The 20,992-nt window shown below is 45.2% G+C and overlaps 1 protein-coding gene across 2 annotated transcripts; it reads left to right on the top strand.

Moving 5' to 3' along the window:
• The first annotated feature begins 407 nt into the window (after positions 1–407).
• PI16 (peptidase inhibitor 16) lies at positions 408–20,347 on the top strand. Of its 2 annotated transcripts, none has more exons than XM_083617919.1 (5): positions 408–835; positions 11,567–11,785; positions 12,767–12,876; positions 14,517–14,605; positions 15,645–20,347. In XM_083617919.1, exons 1-5 carry the CDS (start codon positions 662–664, stop codon positions 16,484–16,486), a joined length of 1,434 nt encoding a protein of 477 aa, XP_083474045.1. In that variant the 5' UTR covers positions 408–661; the 3' UTR covers positions 16,487–20,347. The 2 variants fall into 2 exon arrangements, with proteins under 2 accessions (XP_083474045.1, XP_083474046.1); XM_083617920.1 differs by lacking the exon at positions 408–835 and adding an exon at positions 9,462–9,860.
• Positions 20,348–20,992: the final 645 nt, after the last annotated feature.

Here is a 20,992-nt window from a genome sequence, read left to right as displayed (position 1 = left end):
CAGACATATAGCTTATCCTTGCCCATTTTCCCCAGCCTGAGCCGTGTAGATAGACAATGGTCTGGAAGGACCACAGGGTTGATCCAAGTCTGATAATGGCTTTGGTCCTGATATTATTATTATTATTATTATTATTATTATTATTATTATTATTCAACTCAGTGTTACTGGCAGCACCATCACATGCAGTCACTGTGTCTGGCATAATTTTGCTGATGAGTGAAGACAACCCTGAGGGTAGTTTTTGAGTTTGGTTGACATGTAAACTATTTGGAAAGTGAGGGGAGGGGTGGGTTATGTGCACAAATGGGCTGGATCATGCTTAGGGTTACTGGTATGCTTCAGCATCAGGTTACAGCACCATGACCCCGCAAGCCAGAGTTCCTCTTACTGGAGGAACAGTTGATGCATCATTTTCATGCACACAATTGATTTCATCGAATGGGCATGGCTCATCTGACCGTCCCTTAAGGACCATTATTCTCCTTCCATCAATGATACTCTGTGAGATGGGTGTGTCCCCTCTATGGCTCCGAAAGGCATTCTAATAAAAAGATAAATTTCCTCCTTGCGATCTTGGGCTTTGGGTGTTCCTTACTCTGGGAAGGGATTTAAAGCTGTCTGCCAGACCCGTGGGCTGTTAAAACAAGAGAGTGCCACAATGCTGAGCTCAGGCCTGCAAATTCCCCCCCTCTTCCTCCTCCTCCTCCTCCTGTTGCTCACAGCGATGGAGCTCGGCTGCTCTTTTACAGAGGAGGACAAGAAGTTACTCGTGGACCTGCACAATCAGTATCGTGCTAAGGTTTCCCCTCCAGCTGCAGATATGCTGAAAATGGTAAGTGAGCCGTGGGCAACCCTGGACTTTGCTGTAATGTGGTGATTCAGAGACTTTCTGTCTTCTTGCTCAGAATATTTCTCTGGAAAGAGCAACTTTGTTTGCTTGTTTGTTTGTTTAATAAAATGATGGTTTAGAGTTTCCCTTTCTTTTGTGCGTCTGCATCTAACTAAGTGTCTGAGACAAGTAAGTGCAAAGCTTTTCGGTTCTAACTGAAATGAGCACCTAGACTGATTTTCTCTGTAGATCTCCATGGTGTACTTTTACATGCCAAATATTTGTTATAAGCACTGTGATCTATTTGTGTGTAAGGTGTTCTGTTAACTTCAGAAGCCTGTTTCCTCAAATGAGTTTGAGCTTTGTAGATACCCTAGCACTAAGCATTTCACTGGAGCTTTTCCAATGGAAGGATCACCTGCATTTTATCAGCTTCCTGTGATGAATTAGTATAAGTTAAAGAAGGCAGCTTGGACCCAGCCGCCACAATTCTGTGCCTGGTTATGATATCAAGCAGCTTTGTCATTTTGGGGCAAGTTCCTTTTCCTCTGTTCCCTTCCACCCTTATTGTTTGTACTGAGAGCGCACATCTACTTGGATCACAATTCTACTAGAGCATCATTTGTACTTCTATACATACTGAAAGAAAAAAGAAAATAAAAAAGATCAGGCTGCACCATTACTAATGAGACCCTGTGTGTTAACATGGTCATCTAGTTTCAACAGGAATCTATTGGATAGTGCCTGTGCCATCATTGTTGACAAGATCCGCAACACCTACTTCTACCCATCTCCACCCCCCACCCCCCGCAAAAAGGTTTCGTTTTAAATTTATTTCTTCATTGCTGGGCTTATTGCTTCAGCTTCCCCTCCTATGATTCAGGTTTGTTTAGGTTCAGGAAAGGGGTGGGAGAACTCACTGCTTACCTGCTTTGCAGTGAAAGCTGAAGGACCGGCACCTGCACGATGTTTTGATGGAGAATGCAATTTATTGGAGGTAGGCTGGCCTGGCTGGGATGTCGAGGGCCTGCTGATTGGACATTTTAAATCTGAGTCCTGCCTCTTTGAACTGGAGGCAGAGGGAGGAACAAGAAATCGGGCTGTACTGAGGGAAGGCTGGGCAAGCACAAGTGAGGTGAGAGAAAAAGGGGTTTCCCCGTCTTTTGGGGGGCAGGAGAAGTGAGTCTTTGGGAGTAAATGAATTGATTGGGGGGGGGTTGCCAGTGGGAAATGTGGAATTATTTTTTTGGGGGGGGGGAATGATCCAGAGAGTTAATGTTTTGGGCTAGAATTGCACCTCTGCCTTGTACTTTTTGTGGTCTTCAGTAAGTAACTCATCTGCATGTAACCCAGACCTCTTAAGAGTCAAAGTAGATGGAATATGGGAGGTCTGTCAACTGATTTCCTGAATATTGACTCTTTTTGAGATTTATAAAGCAACTGTGGGGAGGAGATCAGAGCCGCAGTGTGATTGGGAGGCAGGTTAAACTTTGCTCCTATGCCTGCAACTAAATCTAAACTGCTGTCCTGCCGCTGGTATTAGCCATGGGTGGGGAAGGGGGCATAGGCAAGCCCCTCCCTGGTGCCTGCATTTAAGTGTTGACCCATTGGGATCTCCCACATCGCATCTAGGGTGGCTCCTGCAGTGGCTGGCCAAATGTGTCTGTGATGTTTTCAGAGAGGACGTGGGGGAAAGAGCACATAACTCTATGCTGCCTCTGAACTTAGCTATCCCATTTAGCTACCATAGCTGGTAGGTGATGCTTCCATGGCTAGAGCAGGAAGGAGAAGCTTTGGAGGAACCTGGGTGATGGGAATGGCTTAGCAAGGTAAGCAGGGGATGACTTTGAACAGCATCTCTTCTTGGCAGCAACGGCTGCCCCCATTATGATACAGTTTTGTGTACAGATGACAAAGCTTTTTTCAAATATAAAAATTAACCCAAAGTTAGACTCACATTCAATGTGAGTGATAAGTGACGGGATGACAAATGATCACCAGCCTTAATTGGGTTTATCACTTTTCTCAGCTTCTCTGTGATGAGATTAATCATACAACAGAAAGCAGGTCCTTAGATTCGTGTTAGCTAAGCAAGATATGCAACGATCATGTTTATTTTATTTACGGCATTTGTACCCTGCCATTTAGCCAAAAAAAAAGTTCTCAGAGCTGCTTACGAAAATAAGGTACAAAGACAGAGCCTGCCCTCGGGCTCACAATCTCTAGAAAGGCATGACACACAAGGAAAAAGGATTGAGGGGGAGGAGGGAGCACACACACTTAAACATACAGCCAACAAAAATACCTTCAAGAATAAACTGACCCTTAGTTACTTTGTTGTTGTTGCTTAGTGGACCATATTTGCTTGGGGCAGATTCACACACAGGCTAAAATTTTACTGCACGTCCCCCCCCCCCCACATGGTGACTCATAGCTGAATATATGAACTGTCTCCTGTCATCGCAAAATACTGGAAGCCATGGCAGACGTCACCTGATGCTACAAACATACATGGGTGGATGCCTTCTTTTAAGCACAAGTGTATAGGTACAATATGAGTTAGAAGTTCAATAAATACTGAACTAGTCAGAAAAACAAATTTTAGCTAAATGCTGTTGAATTGTGAAATATGCTGGCTTTATTCAGCATAAAAACCACTTTTAAAAAGACATTTCAAATGCATTGTACGTCTTGGGCATTTCTAGGCTGATACAGATGGATTTAATTATATTTCACTTTTATACCTCAGCTGTGCCTGTATTAATCTTTTCATGGTTCTTGTACATATGCATATCTTTCTGAAATACTGCAATTGTTTTCTTTAAAAATACTGAATTTTCTGAATTGTACAAGCATAGCCATACACATCCTGATACGTCTGATACTTTAAGGAGGCTGGAGCTTGAGATAAGATTGTGTAGTTGCCTGTTGCAGGATGCTAAGAATACTTTATTTTAAAAGTAATTAAAATATTCTATATCACTTTTGGGTGGCTTTAGAAGAAAAGAAAATACAATTCAAAGCAATAACAGAATTAAGCCAAACTTTTTAAACCAAGATTAAAATAATGTCAAAATCCAGCCAGAATAAAAATGTTTTTACCCTCGTTCCAAAACAAAACTCACCAGGGATGGGGGCAGGTCTAACCTCCCTAGGGAAGGAGATCCATAACCGGGGTGCTGCCACCAACAAGGCCCTGTCCTATGTTTTCACCAACCTTCTGGTGGTGGGTTTAGCTTTTCCCAAAAAAACCCAGCAGATGAGCTCCACCAGGTGTCTGTGATGAGTGATTGTAGGGGTGCAACCGGAACACAAAAAGAACAGCTCTGATTGAAGAGGATAACTAGTAAGAGTCTAAAACTTTTTAGAGGTTTTCTAACCTGGTGCTCTTCCAAGTGTTAATGGACTACAACTCCCATCATCCCCAACCACTGGCCATGCTGTCTGGGGCTGATGGGAGTTGGAATCATGCAACATCAGGAGGGTCTGAGGTTACCCATCCCTGCTGTAAGAATTCTGCCAAGAACCATTCATAGCCCTTTGATTAGATCTGTCCTCCTGCAGTTGGTGTTTGGGTATGTGGTCCTCTCAGTAAGTGAAGCACAAACAGTAATGGAGCATGGAATGTGGTGTGCTTTTTCCTTAAGTGATTTCCTGTAGCAGGTCATGGATTTATTTATTTTTAATGATAGCCCACTTTCCCTCTGTTCTTGAGTTCAGATCAGCTAACAACAAGACATTTAAAATAATACCCTGTCAATAAACCAGACCCATAATCAGACAGCAATATATAATCAATCTCGGCGGAACGATAGCTAGAAAAACATCTGTCTTCTAAAAAACCCCACATTTAGCCAGCTGGTGGAATTCATATAAAGATGAGACCGGACAGATCTCAGCAAATACATTTCAATGCACTGGTGCCATGACCAAAAAGACCCTGCTTCTTGTACCCACCCACCCCATCTCAGTTGTGGCTTCTGATGTCAACCAGAAAACACTGGAGGGAACATGCAGAGAAAGACAGCTCTGCAGTACCTAGGCCTTGTAAGCCATTTAAACCTTAAGGTAAGAAGTAGTAGCTTTAAAACTGGAAGCAGCTGCAGATCAACAACCACCAGAACAATATGCTCCATCTGGCCTTCAGCAGGACGTTGTGAAAATGTGAAGAACTACTCTTCAGGACGGACCCTTTGGCTTTTTAGTGGAACAAAACGTGCTGATGTGTATATATTTTGTTTCACTTCTGGCCTGAAGAGTAGGAAAGACCTGCTGATGTTGTGAGGCTGCTTCCAAGCTGAAGGCTTTTGAAATTATCAGGTGTGTCTCAGGAGTCACGTGTTTGATTATACTTGCAATACAGATGGGAATGGTGCTGATGGCTGCTAGTCCAAAAAATGAATTATCGGGTTCTGCTCAGGTGACATGGCAACCGTGGGGCTTAAAGAATTTCAGTTATGTCAGCCCCTATGCTATACTTCCTAGATGTATCCTGTGTGGTAGTACTAGTACTAGTATTAGTATTAGTACTAGTACTACTTCTGGAAATGCTCCTTCTCTCTATTCAAAATGTGGATGCTAAAAGTTACCTCCATCTGCTTCATGCTTCTCCCTATGCTTTCCACCCCTCTTTAACATCAGACTTGCGGTCAGTTTCTTCTGTTCCCAACCCCCCCCCCTCTCTGAAGTCACACTTTTCAATTTTGTTTGGATCAGCAGAACTGGTTGCCTTGGAAATTTTTATATATACATTAAGCTATGTCTGCCAAACTATATTCTAATGGAACAAGAAAACCAGCTGTTGGATCCTTATATATGGAGTCTGGCTCTGGTTCACGAAAAAGGGAATAATAAACTCAAGCTGGACCTGCCATTTCAGCCCCTCCCAAAAATTATGCAGAGGGCTGCCCCAGAGGGGGAGGAATTAGTGTCCCAGGAACTGACCTTCTGTTCTTCCAACCTTTCAAAGCTATTTTGATCAAGAAAAAGGAGAATGATTGCACCACAGACCTAATAGTTTTAATGGTAACACCTTCTCCCCAGAAAACTATAAGCTAGACCCGTGGTTCCCAATTAGCGAAGTACTGTGGGACCCTTGTTTTTCAAAAGCCAAGCCATGGACTCCCTACTTTTGAAAATGTTTTTGTTATGTGAATGGTGCCATGGACCCCCAATTGGGAACCACTGAGCTAGGCTATTCTCTCCAAGGCCCCCAAATCTGACAGCCTTGTTTGCAAAAGGCCAATTGGTGTTGCCTTCAGCATTTTGGGCTGGGATTATCTTTTAGCAGTAGCAGTAATCCTTTCAATCCTTTTCAAAATTTTATTTTTTCACCACCACAGAAGGTGGCAGCAGACCTTCCCTCTTGACCCAGACGCCATGTTTGTTACCATAGAGTAAATTGAAGGAACTGGGCTTGGAGACAACCTTAGTAGTTTGGAAGACCCTTCTCAAAATGTGCGGCCAGCCTCCCAAACATAGCTGTCAACGTTTCCCTTTTTTAAAAGGGAAATTCCCTTATTCTGAATAGGATTCCTCGCAAGAAAAGGGAAAAGTTGACAGCTATGCTCCCAAATCTCCAGCTTCCTCTGCCAGCACAGATCAAAATCCAAGTGTGAAGTCCTCCTGACTTAACTGCCTCCTGCAAGCGTGCCAAAGCTTTCTCCAGGATCAAAAGGGGAGGGGTGTCATAATATTGTTTAAGTGAAGGGATATGTTGTACTATGGGAGGGGAGTGCTTTCAGGTCCAGGGCAGTTGTAATGGCCAGTGAAAGAACTGTACATTCTGTAAAACTCTGTGCTACTGCGTTATAGCAGGCAGGAAGTGAGGACCTGGCAGGCACCTGTGGTGGTCTTGGAAAGGCTCAAAGGTGCCAGGTGCTGCTACCAGCACTGCATGCTGGATAACCTGCATTGTGGATGCAGCAGCCAAAACAGGAACATAAGGCAGGCATAGGCAAACTCTGGCCCTCCAGATGTTGGGGACTACAATTCCCATCATCCCTAGCTAACAGGACCAGTGGTCAGGGATGATGGAGGGGCAGAGTTTGCCTATGCCTGACATAAGGCAATGGGTGTGGGGACTGCGGGCCTAATTAAGGAAGTTGTTTTCTCCAAACCATGCCCACATATGACTATCATATATAGCATCAGGTCTCGTTTGAAGCCAAATCAATCCAGGTTTGCACTTTGAGAAACAACCTGTGAACCGAAATGCAGCTAGGCTTTGAAATTTGCATGTATCTGAATTTTGCTATGCAGTTCACGAAACAGTTTTTTAAAAATAAAAATGCATACATTAGGGGAAAGTGTGTGTAAAAATGAATATATTGATGAAAATAGCACACAAGAATGCATGAGGTTAGGGGAAAAATGCTTGCAAAAATGTGCACATTAGTAAAAAAAACCATGCATATAAAAATGTGTATATTAGGAAAAATCTGCACCAAAATGCTGATGATTTTTTATTTTGAAAATCCTCAATTGCTGCAGAATGCGGAGAACTGGATTTAAGACTGGGAAAATGAGAAATGGAGAGAACCACAATTGAGAGCGCCTTCCATCCTTGTAGCAGAATGTGGTGGGAATGAAGTGGCAAGTTCTAAAGCAGTCTTTGACAGCCTGGTACCATCCAGAAATTTTTGACTCTATCTCCCAACAGCCACAGCCAGCATGGTTCTGGGGGCTAAGCTTGATGAAAGGGCTAGTTCAGAACAACTGGAAGGCACCAGGCTGATGAAGATGGTTCTGAGAATGGGTTATGTCACTCCAGACTACAGGTCGAAGAACCACTTTTTACAACAGATCTTTGAATAACCAACTCCCTGCAAATAGAAAACTAGCACATAAAGGAACTTGAACTTTTACCCTGACAGGCTACCTTTTTATTGGCAAAAAGTTTTTGTTTTTTTTGAAACTTCCACATGTTGATGCATTCAAAAATGGTACTTTCCATGAAGTGATGTAGGGTTGGGACAGGAGAGTCCATGCTAGCAGCTCAGATCTCTACCGTTCTGCTGTATTTATATGCTAAGTCTCCATGTATTCCTATGGGAGTTTGAAAATTCACATCTGCAATGCAGGACTGTGAAGATTCCTGTTCTGCTTCTGCATGTGCTCCTTGGCATCCTCAAAAGTCATGCAACAAAACCTCCCCACAGAGGTGTGTCTGGCATCTTCATTACACATGTTTTGGCAAATGCTGAAAACACACCCCTTCATCCTGGCCTTTGACCCTTGAGATGCATATTTTTAGGACCCACCTTGTTTCTGTGCTTGTCAGCTGTTTCAAGCTGTTTTCAATTATTGTAACCTACCCTGGGACATTTGGGTGAAGGCTGAGCAATAAATTATAACAATAAAATATCAACAACAATAATTATCAATAAAAAAGACTAGCTACCCTCAAAGTGACCTTCAAGAGAAGTTCCCTGACCTACTGCTGGATCCCACTTGGGCTGAATAAAGTTCCAGCTGTTTATTTAAAAACCACAGGAGACTCCGTCTCTTAAATACTTTGATTTACTCAGACCTTCCTCCTTAAAACTCCACCAGATATTACAATAGAATAACTATGGGGAACTTGAATCTCGCTTTGACATCCACCAAATGAAATATTAACACAGAGAACAAGAGACAATGGAATGCACTTCCGCGGGTTAAGTCAAACCACTGAAAAATCATAGCAGCACTGGAGTGACCACCTGAGGGTGTATGGAGGTCCAAAGGGAAAGCAGAGCAATACGTTTGGCACCAGCTTCGTTGCAGGAGTTGCCGGAAGGAGGCATACATGGCACCATCCAACCATTTTAGGGACTCGGCTCCAGATTTGTGTGGGGTTTACACCAGGGGTCAGCAATCTTTTTCAGTAAAAACACACTGATTCCCGGACCATCTGCGGGCCAGATTGAGAAGGCAATTGAGCTGGATCCGGCCCCCGGGCCTTAGATTGCCTACCCCTGGTTTACACCTTCATCTTTTCTTCTCCCGGAGATATCCCGCAAGGCAGCAGAGGTTTAGGCTCAGAGTTTTCCTTCTCCAAAATTCACGTTGTGGTTACCGTAATGCACCCTATCTGGGGCTTCCCTTATACTTGATCCTGAAGCTGCAAGTTAGTACAGGGCAGAGCGGTTGCTCACAGGAGTGTGACCTTTTCTGCATATATTGCCTCTGCTCAGAGATCTGCACCATTTGCCCATTTGCCAAATTGTTGGAATATTCTGCACGGTTCAAGCTGTTGCCCCTCTGAAAAGGATATTGTAGGACAGGGAAAGGTATAGATAAGGGCAGCCAAAGTGATCCAGCAGCTGGAGCAGCTCTCCAGCAAGGAAAGGTTACAATTTTTGGCACAATTTAGTTTAGAGAAAAGTGGGGACAACTTAGAGGTGTATGAATTCATGCAAGGCTATTGTCTGCATGTCCTGTTTGTGGACTTTGCAGAACAATCTGGTTGGTCATTTTGGGTAACAGGATGCTGGACTAGGTAGGCCCTTGGCCTGACTCAGCAGGGCTCCCTCCCACCTTCCTCCACATGGTCATAGTCATGCAATTCCATTGTGCATTGTTCTAGCTCTGTGCTGAGATTCCCACCCTTCAGTCTGCATTGTTTTGTAGAACTCCCCAATCCTGCCTGTCACATTGGAAAGGCGAGAGGAAACTCAGTGTGTTGAGTTCAACAAAACCTGCGGCCAGAACAGGGTGGGAAATTCACCATAGGGATGCTGGATTCCATGTCAAGAATAGCTTCACGCTTGGAAGCGAAGTGGAACCAGGACCATTTCTCCTCTGCCTCCACCAAAGCAAATTTCTCTCTCCTCCTGACCAAATAGATGACACACCATTCCTTGCGGCAAACGGCTCGCTCCAAGATGTCTTAGAGGGGTGGGCCTCAGAATTTGTTAGTCAAGGCTGTCTCTTGCTTTTGTTTGACTGTTTTGGATGGCAGCGCAGAAGCCCTGGCAGCTCCTTTGAAGTAGAAGAAAACATTGCCTCAGTTTTGTACTGTAACCTTCCCTAACCGCACTCTCTTGTGCGTAAACGCTCTCTGCTCTTCCTGCTTAGCAACTGCTGCTGCTAAAGTAGCCTGTGGAGCTCAGCTGGATAAGAAGGGACTGTCTATCACGGCACTAGAGGGATCTGCTGGCAAGCAGCTGTTGGTCTCTGTTAAGTAACAAGCTTTCCAGATGTTTGCATTGGCTCTGGCCAAGCACAGCTGTTAAACTGGGCATGACTTTATCCTCACAGTAGGGAGGAGTTCTGCATATTTACTGTACCTTCCTCTTAGCAGGGTTGTAAGGGAGAGAGGGGGCTTTGTACCTCAGCTCTGCTACTGGCCTCCGAATCCATCCTGCACCTTATGCCAAATGAGGTGGTAGGCTGTGAGAGTCCTGGATGGCGGCCCTCTCCCTGACGTGCTAGATTACGACATCTGGGAAGCATTTTTTTAATGCTCCTCCGTATAAAATCATCACAGAGGATTTCAGAAACAACTGCCTTGTGAGGAAGAGTAGCAAACAATCTGCTCAGAGAGTGGGAAGTGGTGGAGTCAGCTGCCCACCGCACCAGGTCTACCTCTAGTGACAGGAGTGATAAGTAGCTGGCAGGTTCCATCTGGTCACCCAGAAGGCCAAAGCCTCACCCTATGAAGTCAGCAAATTCTGGCTGACCAGGAAGGTTGAGTCACAGACTCTGGGGTCTGACAGGCCTGCCTTTTGAACTCCGAGAAGGCCTTTTTCATCCTAGCTGACTGTTATAAGATCTTTTGTAACATTAAGAATGTTGTGCCTTGGTTTGCTTGTTTTTCCTCTTCCCTCCTCATCCCCTTTTCCTTTTGTGTCATGAAGGCAGAGACGGTGTCATTTTTGTTGACAAAAACCACTCTGGGAACATTTCTGGATGAAGAACAGGCTATAATTGCAGTTAATAAATAATAAGTAAATTTTTAAAAACGAATTTTTTGTAGTAAGCTAGCTCATCAGAGTGAGGACAGCACTAATTATGTTTTGCTGGTGTAGTAGTTTATTGCAAACCAAGAGTTGGAGCCTTAAAAAAATGTAATCTCCAACTTGCAGTCTAGAGTGGCTGCCCCATAATTTTAGCTCTTCATCCTGCATAATGTTTAAAGCTCCCTGGCTTAAAAATGTTTTGCCACATCTAAAAAAAATGTTTGCCACATCAGTCAACTGAACACCAATATTTTGCTACTTTAAATTTATTTATTTATATAAATGAATATACAGTAATCTGTACGGTTGAGAAGCATCTTGTGCTGTCTGTGGTTCAACCATTTCGTCAGTAAAGCAGGTTAAGCGATGCTGCAATATTTTCACTATGGATATTGCAGACAGATTTGCCTTGGACTGGTATTTGCAAAGGCACCTGAAGAGGTTCAGTGTTCTCCAAATAGCCAGAAATGATTGCGATTGTGCCTTACAGATGCCTTGAACCACTCAGAGGTCTCTAAACAAGTGTGCTGCATCTGGATACACTAGCTAATTAGGAAGGGTACATGTGAAAACCATTTATAACTGAAGCTGGAAAAGCTGCCTTGAGGACTGACTCCCATTTTTCCTTCTGATGACAACAGCTCCCTCGCCTTGGGCTGAGCTCCAGGCCTTCCTATTGCTAGGCTGGCCAGGCACGCTGACCAAATTCCAGCGGGAAGCACTCCTGCAGTTGGCCTGTATGAGAAGTCGTTCTGCGTGATGGTGACGTCCTGCTTTGTCCTAATTTCAGAGCTGGGATCCAGAGCTGGAAGCCTTTGCCAAGGACTACGCAACAAAATGCATCTGGGAACACAATGCGGAGCGCGGACGGCGAGGCGAGAACCTCTTTGCCATGTCTGGCGACCTGGATGTGAAGATGGCGGTGGATGAGTGGTACAACGAGTACGCCTTTTATAATATGACAACATTAACCTGCCAAGAAGGGCAGATGTGTGGTCACTATACACAGGTATCTGATTATATCAGTGGTTTCCAACCAGTGTGCCATAACACCCCGGGGTGCCTTGAATGATGGTCAGGGGTGCCATGGGCAACACTGGCCTCTGTCCATCTTTCCTTCCTTCCTTCCCTCCTCTGATGCCCTCTCTCATCTATGCTTCCCAAAAGCTTGCACAGCTGTTTGTTGTAGCAGCCCTGGCTACAAGCTCCGCAGGCAAATGGGGCCTCTGGGGCTGGCCAGGGGGTGCTGGTTGCCAGGAGCTGAGGCAGCCTTAGAGTAAGCAAGCAAGCAGGCAAGGGAGCCCTTGCTATTGGGAATGGGCAGACAAGTCCCAGGCCCCTGTGGGGCAGTGTGAGGAGGCACCTCTCTTTGGGGTGGGGGTGGGGGCAGCTCAGAGACCAGGGTGGCAGCAGCAGCAGCAGCAGCGTCTGCCCAGAGGACTCCCAAGGAGAGGAGGCTGAGGGAACCCCTCTGGATTATGTCATCCTGGGAAGAGCTGAGGGTAAAGCCTGGGAAATGGTGGTAGTAGCCATGATGGCTGCGTTCTACCTCCTCTGTCGGAGGCGATGTGCCTCTGCCAGTTGCTGGGGATTCACAAGCACTCATGTCCTGCATGCAGGCTTCCCATAGGCATCTGGCTGGCCACTGTGGGAACAGGATGCTGGAGTAAATGGGCTATTGCCCTGGTCCAGCAGGCTCTTCTCATGTACAGTGTAACCTCGGGTTAAGAACTTAATTCGTTCTGCAGGTCCGTTCTTAACCTGAAACTGTTCTTAACCTGAAGCACCACTTTAGCTAATGGGGCGGCCCGCTGCCGCCGCGCCACTGCCGCATGATTTCTGTTCTCATCCTGAGGTAAAGTATGGGCTGTGCTGCCATCAGGGGACCAGTGGCTTCCATACAAATGCTTCAAGACTAGGGTGGCAATATCTGTCAATTCTTTTTCTGACTGCAATAGCAAACAGAACTTGCTCTTCCTTACTTCTATAGGTGGTCTGGGCAAGTAGTGAGCGTATGGGCTGTGGGACGGTGTTCTGCGAAACCCTGGAATTCCTGAATGACACCGACATGCATTTGGTAGTCTGCAACTATCAGCCACCGTAAGTTTCATTTTGTTGGGGCCGGGGTGTTTTTTCCTGAGTGGTTTTTTTTTTTGCCTGGCTGGAATGTGTGCTTTGAACCATGTTGATTCTTCCTGCTTGTGCAGTTGCTGCAATTTATTTTCAACTGTTTTTGATGTTTTATTTTACATTGCTGTGAGCAGCCCTCAGCTCTTCTGGTGAAGGGTGGGTGGTAATACTTAAAATAATGCATAGTACCAAATTTCCCAAAACTATGGCAGTGGCAAGAGGGTGCTCCCTTGGTCTTAGCAGATAGGGAGGTTGGTTATGGGAGAAGGAATTTCACTAAGTGTCCAGATCCTAAGCCATGTAGGGTTTTAATTATCACTACAAGCACTATGGGTGGGGGGAGAAATTCAATCCAGTTTGCATTTACAAGTGAATCTCCCTAACCCAAACCCAGATGCCTTTTGCAATTTGCAGTTCTCCTAATTTTGCAATGCAGTTTACAGCCAAGTAATACAAATACTGAGGTTAAGTGTACATAAAAATGCATTAGTGAAAATAGCATATTATAAAAGGGAAAGTTGGTTTACAAAAATGTGTACATTGAGCAAATTTAATAATGTGTACATTAGGAGAAATTCTCATGAGGACTTTTTTTTGGGGGGGTGGGGGTGGAATCACAAGCTGATATGGAAGTGTGAATGACTGATGGGGAGGAAAATGAGAAACTGAGAAAAACTGAAACTGACAGATTCATCTGTTCCCCCCTCCACCCAAAGCAGAGTAGCATATTGACAGTCAGTACAACTCCTTCAGAACTGTTGCATTATGTTCTTGGCAGCTTGGCTGCAGAGTTTTGCTGTTCTCTCATCTTTGGGGGGGGGTGTCATAGAATTTATTGTGAACAAGGAACTATAGCAATGGTAGTCCATGTGGAGCCTTCCAGTTATTCCACTCCCATCAAGACCAGGCAGCATGGTAAGAGGTTATGAGGGCTGCTGCCCATCATTATCTGGGGTAGGTAAGTGGACACCATAACAGCAATAGTTACAGATCAAGGTAGCAAACAGTTACTTGGATTTCATTGTATGTGTACTTCTGACAGGAGTTAACAGGTACTGTAAATATACAAGATAATGAAGAGCCACTTCAGGAGTCAACCTTAGTTAAACTGCAGTTACTCTTGGCACCAGGTTTTTGTATTAATTCCAGAATTAACAGATCTGTGATGCTGCCGCTTCTGAAAATGGGGTCAAATTGGTCAGTATGTTCCCGATGATCTTTGTCCTTTCTCTGCCTTCCTTTACCTCATTTTAAAATGGCAACTTCCAATCATCTTCATAAGGTCTACTGGCTGTAGAATCAAGGACAAAAGAGACACAAACTGGCACCAAATAACTGATGCCTTTTGGCAGTCCCTCAAAGCATCCTCTTTAGCTGAGCTGGCCACCTTCCATCTTCCGAGTGATGCTGGGAAGGTAGTTACATGCTGGAGAAATGAACTCTTGGCAAAAGCCATCAACGGTGATCATAGAGTGTTCTTAGGTGCAGCTGTCAATGTGAGGGAGCAACAAAATGTTATGAAATTCTTATTTCTATTGTGTCAACACTCTCCTTCCTTAGGGAAATGCCTAGTCCTTTTTTGAGTAACGCCTGGGACTTTTCACTTCCAGGGGGAACATAAAGGGACGCAAACCGTACAAGGAAGGGGCTCCATGTTCCATGTGCCCAGATGGCTATTCCTGTAAGGACTCTCTCTGTGGTAAGTGAATGGAACTAGAGGAGCCAGCAGATAAGGTGGAGAGCTCCTTATCTGCACCCCAAATTAATGCCACTCAGGATTACTGTGAAATAAATTTCCACTGGCTGACAGGTGCAGATTATCCAGCCGCCTAGGAGTGTAGTGATTTCCTTGGCTGCCTTCACCCAATGATTATCCTTGTCAAAGCTGTTCTCCAACAGGAGAAGTAAATTCCTTCTTCCCTCTTGTTTTGCTGCTTTGCCAAGGATGGGCAAATATGCTTGGAGGAACAGTTTCCCTTTCAGCTGCAAACACCTGTCTCCTGCCTTCAGTGCACCACCATTATACATAAGGACCTGCCAGCATTAATCCCCTTCCTCTCCCAGGGTGATGACAGTGTGTTTAAAACATGCTAGCTTCTCTTGTCCTTACCATAGCACCAGGAAGTGGCACTTTGGCTTATATGAATTCATGCAGCACACACACCTTGAGTCTATGCACGCTAGAGGTCTTAGCCCTTATTGGTCCCCAGATGGATGGTTATGTCGCTCCATGCAAACACAGGCCATGTACACCTTTAAAGCACATTTGGAACAGATTCTTTCCCTCAAAGAATTCTGGGCATTGAAGTTTATGAATTGACCATTGGCTGCCCCCTAATGCTGCTCCATCTGAAACAGACCTCCTCACCCTAATTGTAGGGATGGCACTGACATTCCTTTCATGCATTCTGTCTCCGCTTGGGGTGTCTTATGGCTTGAGTGCTATGCTATATGGCATTTCACTGAGTTCTGCCCAAGATGTTTTTGCACCTTTGGGAGAAAATTCAAATGACATTCCAGTCCAGGTTATGAAGAAATGGATGGCAATGTGCTGCCCTTTAACGGCATCTAGAATCTGCTGCCTGTGACCCTGGCCACACTCGGTTTCAAAGTAGGGCTCACCTTCTGTGCAAAAGTGAAATATCAGCCTTCCGTTCTCACTGGTTTTCTGGGAGGAGGATGCGGCTTTGTGCATCTGTTTGCTGATTGTTCTGCTGGTCTCTCTTTTCCCCCACCAGAATCTGGTGTTGACATGGGAGACGCCACCGCATCGCCTAAGCCGGAGCCAACGGCTGTCTTGACTGCAAGCCCAGCTCTGCAAACTACACCAGATTCAGCACCTGATACGCCAGACAGTCCCCAAACAGGAGCAGAATCTGAATCCCCAACAGCTGAAGGGCCAACCTCTTCACTAGAGCTAACTTCAGACTTATCAAACTCAGACGCAACTGTTTCCTCTTTGGTGACAATGGGAGCTACAACTCTTCGCCCTGCCTCCCCAGAATCAAGAACTGAAAAAGCCACTTCCGCAGAATTTCCTCCGTCTGGTGGCTTAGCCACACCTGAAGCCACCATTAAAAAACCTGAGCCACCTTCAACTCCCCCCACACCAGTGCATTCTACCCCCAAGTCACCCTTGGTCCCTAAACCTGCATTCGCCCCTAAACCTCCATCGACAGGTAAACCTCCCTCCATGCCCAAACCCCTTTCAGCCCATAAGCACCCCTTCTTCTCCAAGCTACCCGCCCCAAAGAAGCCTCCCGTCTCTAAAACACCTGCACGCCATCGCTTGTCAGCTTACTCCAAAGCAATAAACAAGCACAGCAATGCTGCTCAGGTCTCTGCAGATAAGGTACCTGTTCACAACACTGCAGCTAAGGCAGCTTCAATCTCGGTCTGCCTGCCTTGCCTTGGATGCAAACAGATTAGCCACCATGAAGAAATAAAGACTGCACTTAAAGAGCTGACTTCCAGGTACCCCTATGCTCCGTGCTTTTCTCCGCTTCCCCGGTGGCAGAGGCATAGTAAGTGGGGCAATACACTTAGGAAGGCCAGGCCTTATTGGCTCAACAGTTTATAGCAGTATTTGATCCAACGTATTTATAGGCTGAGCCCTCTGTCTTCTCTTTCCCTTTTTGCCCTTTTAGTGAGTTTGCCAGTCTGCTGGGAATAGCACTGTAGCATGGCCAGTGGCTGAAAATTCTGTAGATGGTGGTACAAATCTTGCCCAAGCAATAATGTTCTTGGGAGGTTGCAATTTATTTCCACAACCCCTGTTTTCACCTGTTCAGGAATGTGGAGCACATCTGATTTCTTTTCCCTACTTTCCTTCTCTTTAAGCTTTGCTAGGGTCAAGCATGACATACTGTCATGAAACCTCATTCCACCCAATGACTCACCTGTGATCATCCTCCCTCTTGTCTGTGCTCTGTGCATCACAAATGGGGGATCTATTTATTTGCAGGACTGTGCCTGGAAGTCATTCCCAGGCTTCCCATTCTGCTTGTGAATTGGTGACAAGGTGTCTGCATTCTCCACTGGCAACCCATTCTTTACCCCAAAATGCCGATAAAAACCTGGATCTTGAAAACCTGGATAATGTAAAAAACCTGTATCTTGAAAGCTGAACAAATTGTGCAAGATAAGCAAAGGCCTGCAAGCCTACTGAATTCCTTTAGCTGATCCCAAAACATGAATTTTTGCTCCCTTGCTACAGACTCTGGAGCTTTGTGGCTCAGAATACAAACAGTTGTGTTGATCAAAGAATTGGTTGTGCCCACCTGAAATGTAAAGCAAACTGATATGGCTTGTTTGTAAGGAGGATGGAGAGAAAATGAATGACTGATTAGGGAGAGTGATGTGAGTCTCTATAGAAACTCAGTGCACAAGAGCTACATTAAGCAATCAATAAATGAAGTGCAAGTGGACCAGATATTTGCATGTGAAAGTGAAGCGAGTGCCTCTGTGAGTGTTTGCATTTGTAGCTCTTCAACTCTGTTCATTACAGTAGATCTTTCTTCCATTGGAACTCTACAAACCACAGTATTTTGATCAGGCAGCATTATTAAGGCTCATTCACCTCTTCTGTGCCATATGGGTATCTAAAGCTTTAGCCCCCTCTCTCCACCATTGTCTCCACTCCTTCTACCACCTGACAGGGACATAGAAAACTATAAACCAAATCAGCTTATTGGTCCATCTAGCTCAGTATCGTTTACGCTGACTGACATCGGCTCTCCAGAGCTCCAGATTTTGGGGTGCATTCCCAGCCCCACCTGGAGATGTGCTGGGATTGAATTTGGGACCTCCTGCATGCAGACCAGATGCTCTACCACCGAGCTATGGCCCTTGCACTTCAGAGGACTTGTTTGACTAGGCCTGCTTGCATATCAGGGATATGTATTAGACTAGACCCCCCAAGATAGCTGCATTTTGAGCTTTGCACATGTGTTTTGGTAGCATGCTGCATCCCTTCCTGTTTCTGTTGCACGGAACCAGGGCAGGTTCCTCTTCTCTTCAGCTGACCCGTCTCTTACATTTTTTCAAAGCACAACCAGGTGCCAAAGATACCAAAGATCTGGTGACAGACCCACCCAGGAAAGATTCTGAGCAGGTAGCAGCCCTTTTTTTGCCTTTCTGTTTTCCATTCCTGAGTACTCCTGTTCTGATATGCCTTCTCCTTTGATGGTTGCCTCATAAGAATATTTGCTCCCCATTTCCATTCTCCTATGCTACTTGTGGTTTGTTTCTTCATCTTGCTGTGTTTCGGGTGCGTGAAAGACAAAGGTGAAACTCTCCCCCTGTTTCTTGCTCCCCCTGACCTCTGTGGTCATTCCGGTTAGATTAGAAACATAGGAAGCTGCCCTTTATCAGGTCAAGTCACCTAGCCCAGAATTGTGACTGGCAATGGTCCTCAGACAGAAGTATTTCCTATCAACTGCTAACTGATTCTTTAAAAGAGGGAAAAGAGAGGAGATGCCAGGATAGAGCTTGAAATTTTCTGCATGCAAAGCATGTGATGTGCTCTAAGGTCCCTCTCAATAAAAAGGCCTGGAGAGTCTAACAGAGCTCCTACTTCTTGGCATCTAGCCTCAGGTGTGATGGTATGGTTCTTTGTGGGTGTGTAAATGAAGGAGGAGAGATCATTTGTATGAGTCTGATTCACAAAGCCATTTTTATCAGTTGCTACAGTGGATGAAACATGATGGTGTGAGATGCCTCTTGGCTCAGCTAATAACTGACTGAGCTTTCTTATCATGTGACTGTTGTACAATATGCAAAAGTACATTGCTTGATAACTGACTAGCATCTCAGCCAGGTATGTGAATATGCCTTCAACTTATCACCAAGTTCAACCTGAAACTACTTGACAATACTGGAATGCTATAGTATGCATGTTTGGTTGGATGACTATTCTACTCATTTCAACTGAGCTCACTTTCCGAGTAACTGGGCTTAGAACTGCAACTCTGCATCCCACCTAAAAGTGTGCATAGCTACAGGGGTACACAGAGCAACTTAGGCTGTCATAGCTACAGGAGCAGCCTTTGCTTAGTCTGGCCCACAGTATTTGCAGCTCCCTAAAGCAGAGGTGGTGAACCTGTGACTTTTCACATGTTGCTGGACTCCAACTCTCATCAGCCCTAGGCAGCACAGTAAAATTTGCAGGATTGTACATCAGAACTTGTGCCCAGTTTACTGCATCTTTGCTACTTCCCTGGGTGGAATCCAGTGTAGTGCTAATGTCCTCATCCTGTTAGCACAAGGATTTCCACTTGCATAATGGGATTTTGCCCCCTCTTCTACCTGTGTGCCCCCTGTTCTGGGGCTTCTCCTGACCCTCCGCAACAGTTTGGGGGAGGGTGTGGGACATGCATGGGGAGAAGAGCGGGAAAGCTCCATTGCACAAGTAGAAATCCTAGTGCTGATGGAACGAGGCAGTTGGATACCGCCCCGGTATGGGGCCACACCACCTCCAAAGATCTGCGATCATGTGCTGCTCCTGAAGTCATTCAATATCCCATCCTTTACTCCAGGTTAGCCAGTGGTGTGGTTCATAGGAGTGAGACCAAGGGACCAAGACTACATCAGTTCATTTCTTTCCTGTAATTCTGCAGGCAGTGAGCTGTACTACTGTCTCCAATCTGAGAGCAATAAGGCAAAGTTCTCCAGTATCCATATGGAGCCGGCCCTTTCCAGTTGTCTCTAAGGAAGGCCTAGCAAGGCAGGCTTGGGGAAGCTGTGGTCCCGCAACTCCTCCCAATCCCAGCCAGTATGGCTGATGTTCAGAGATGTGGGAAGCTGTAGTCCACTGACATCTGGAGGATCATGGGTTAGGTGCCTTCTCTTAGCAATGGCTGACTCCTAGTTTGAAGGAATAGCTGAAACATTGCACACCCCAGTTCTTTCATACAGGTCTTGGCATAGATCAGCTCTAAAGATCAGCTCATCAGTTTTGCCTTGCCTCTTGGGCACATTCCATGTCACCCAGCAAAACAAGGTGTGTTGGTTTCCAAAACACCTTGTGGGGTGGCTGCAGTATTTTAGATGGATTTCTCAAATTAGGGATATATTTAAAGTGAGATGCCAACCACACACCTTGCCAAACCAGATGATACTGGCTCTAGCCAATGAAGAACGGAGACCAAATTGCTGGACAATTAGGTTCATTGCACGCCACATCCAGACATTCTTTCCCCCCCTCTGTATTGCTGAATGGTCCTTGCATTATACTAACCTCATCATGACAAGCCACAGCTGGCCTAGCTAAGATCCAGTTGAAGGTGCTACTTGAAACGGAGGTCAGCCAATGTGGTGTTCTTTGCTAACAAGAGTTGTGAAGACGGGATTAATTTTGAAATGGTGCAATGAAGTAACATTGTGAGGTGTGTCTTTTAATGCACCCGGAAAATCCTGCTATTAATAAATGTTCTTCTGAAAACCATTGGTCTGGAAAATGCACTGTTTTTGCTGGGTGGTTGCTGGATTCTCTTGTGGATACATTGCTGGAGCTGTTTTGAAAAGGAGGGTTTGAACTAGGTAGCAAGTGGAGTTGCCTGCCCTGCTGAAGGCACCTGAGAAGGGGAGAGTAGCTTGTCTACTAGTGCAAGTGACTCAACAGGTGTATAGGCCACAGATCAAGGAATGCTATATAGCATTTCCCACATTAACTAGCATCCTGGCCTCAGAGAAATGGGATAGTCAGGATTTCCTTACTGAAAAATACAGGCTCGGGACTATCATTCCATCATTTGATCAACTGAGAGGTAAGGAATGCATGGACACTTAATCCCATTCTACACCCCAGCAGAAAGGAAGAATAATGAAGGCAGAAATCCTGTTCACATTTACTGTATATGGGAATAAGTCTCATTAAACACTGTGGGACTTGCTTCTTAGTAAACATGCAGAGGATCGTGCTGCCACTCAAACTATAAGGTGTGTTTTTTAGTTTCGGCTGAACTTTACATGAGAAGTAATTACTGTTGCAGAAGTGCAAATGCTACAAAGTTAGGGAAATTTCAGTGGTTAATATAATGCTTAAACAATAGTGAAACTGTGGCATCGGCACACTCTAAATTGCATC

The sequence above is a fragment of the Podarcis filfolensis genome, assembly GCF_964270895.1.
Source record: "Podarcis filfolensis genome assembly, chromosome: 6".
NCBI classification, from domain to species: domain Eukaryota; kingdom Metazoa; phylum Chordata; class Lepidosauria; order Squamata; family Lacertidae; genus Podarcis; species Podarcis filfolensis.
Note: the sequence above shows the minus strand (reverse complement) of the source record. Positions and strands in the feature narration are given on the sequence as shown.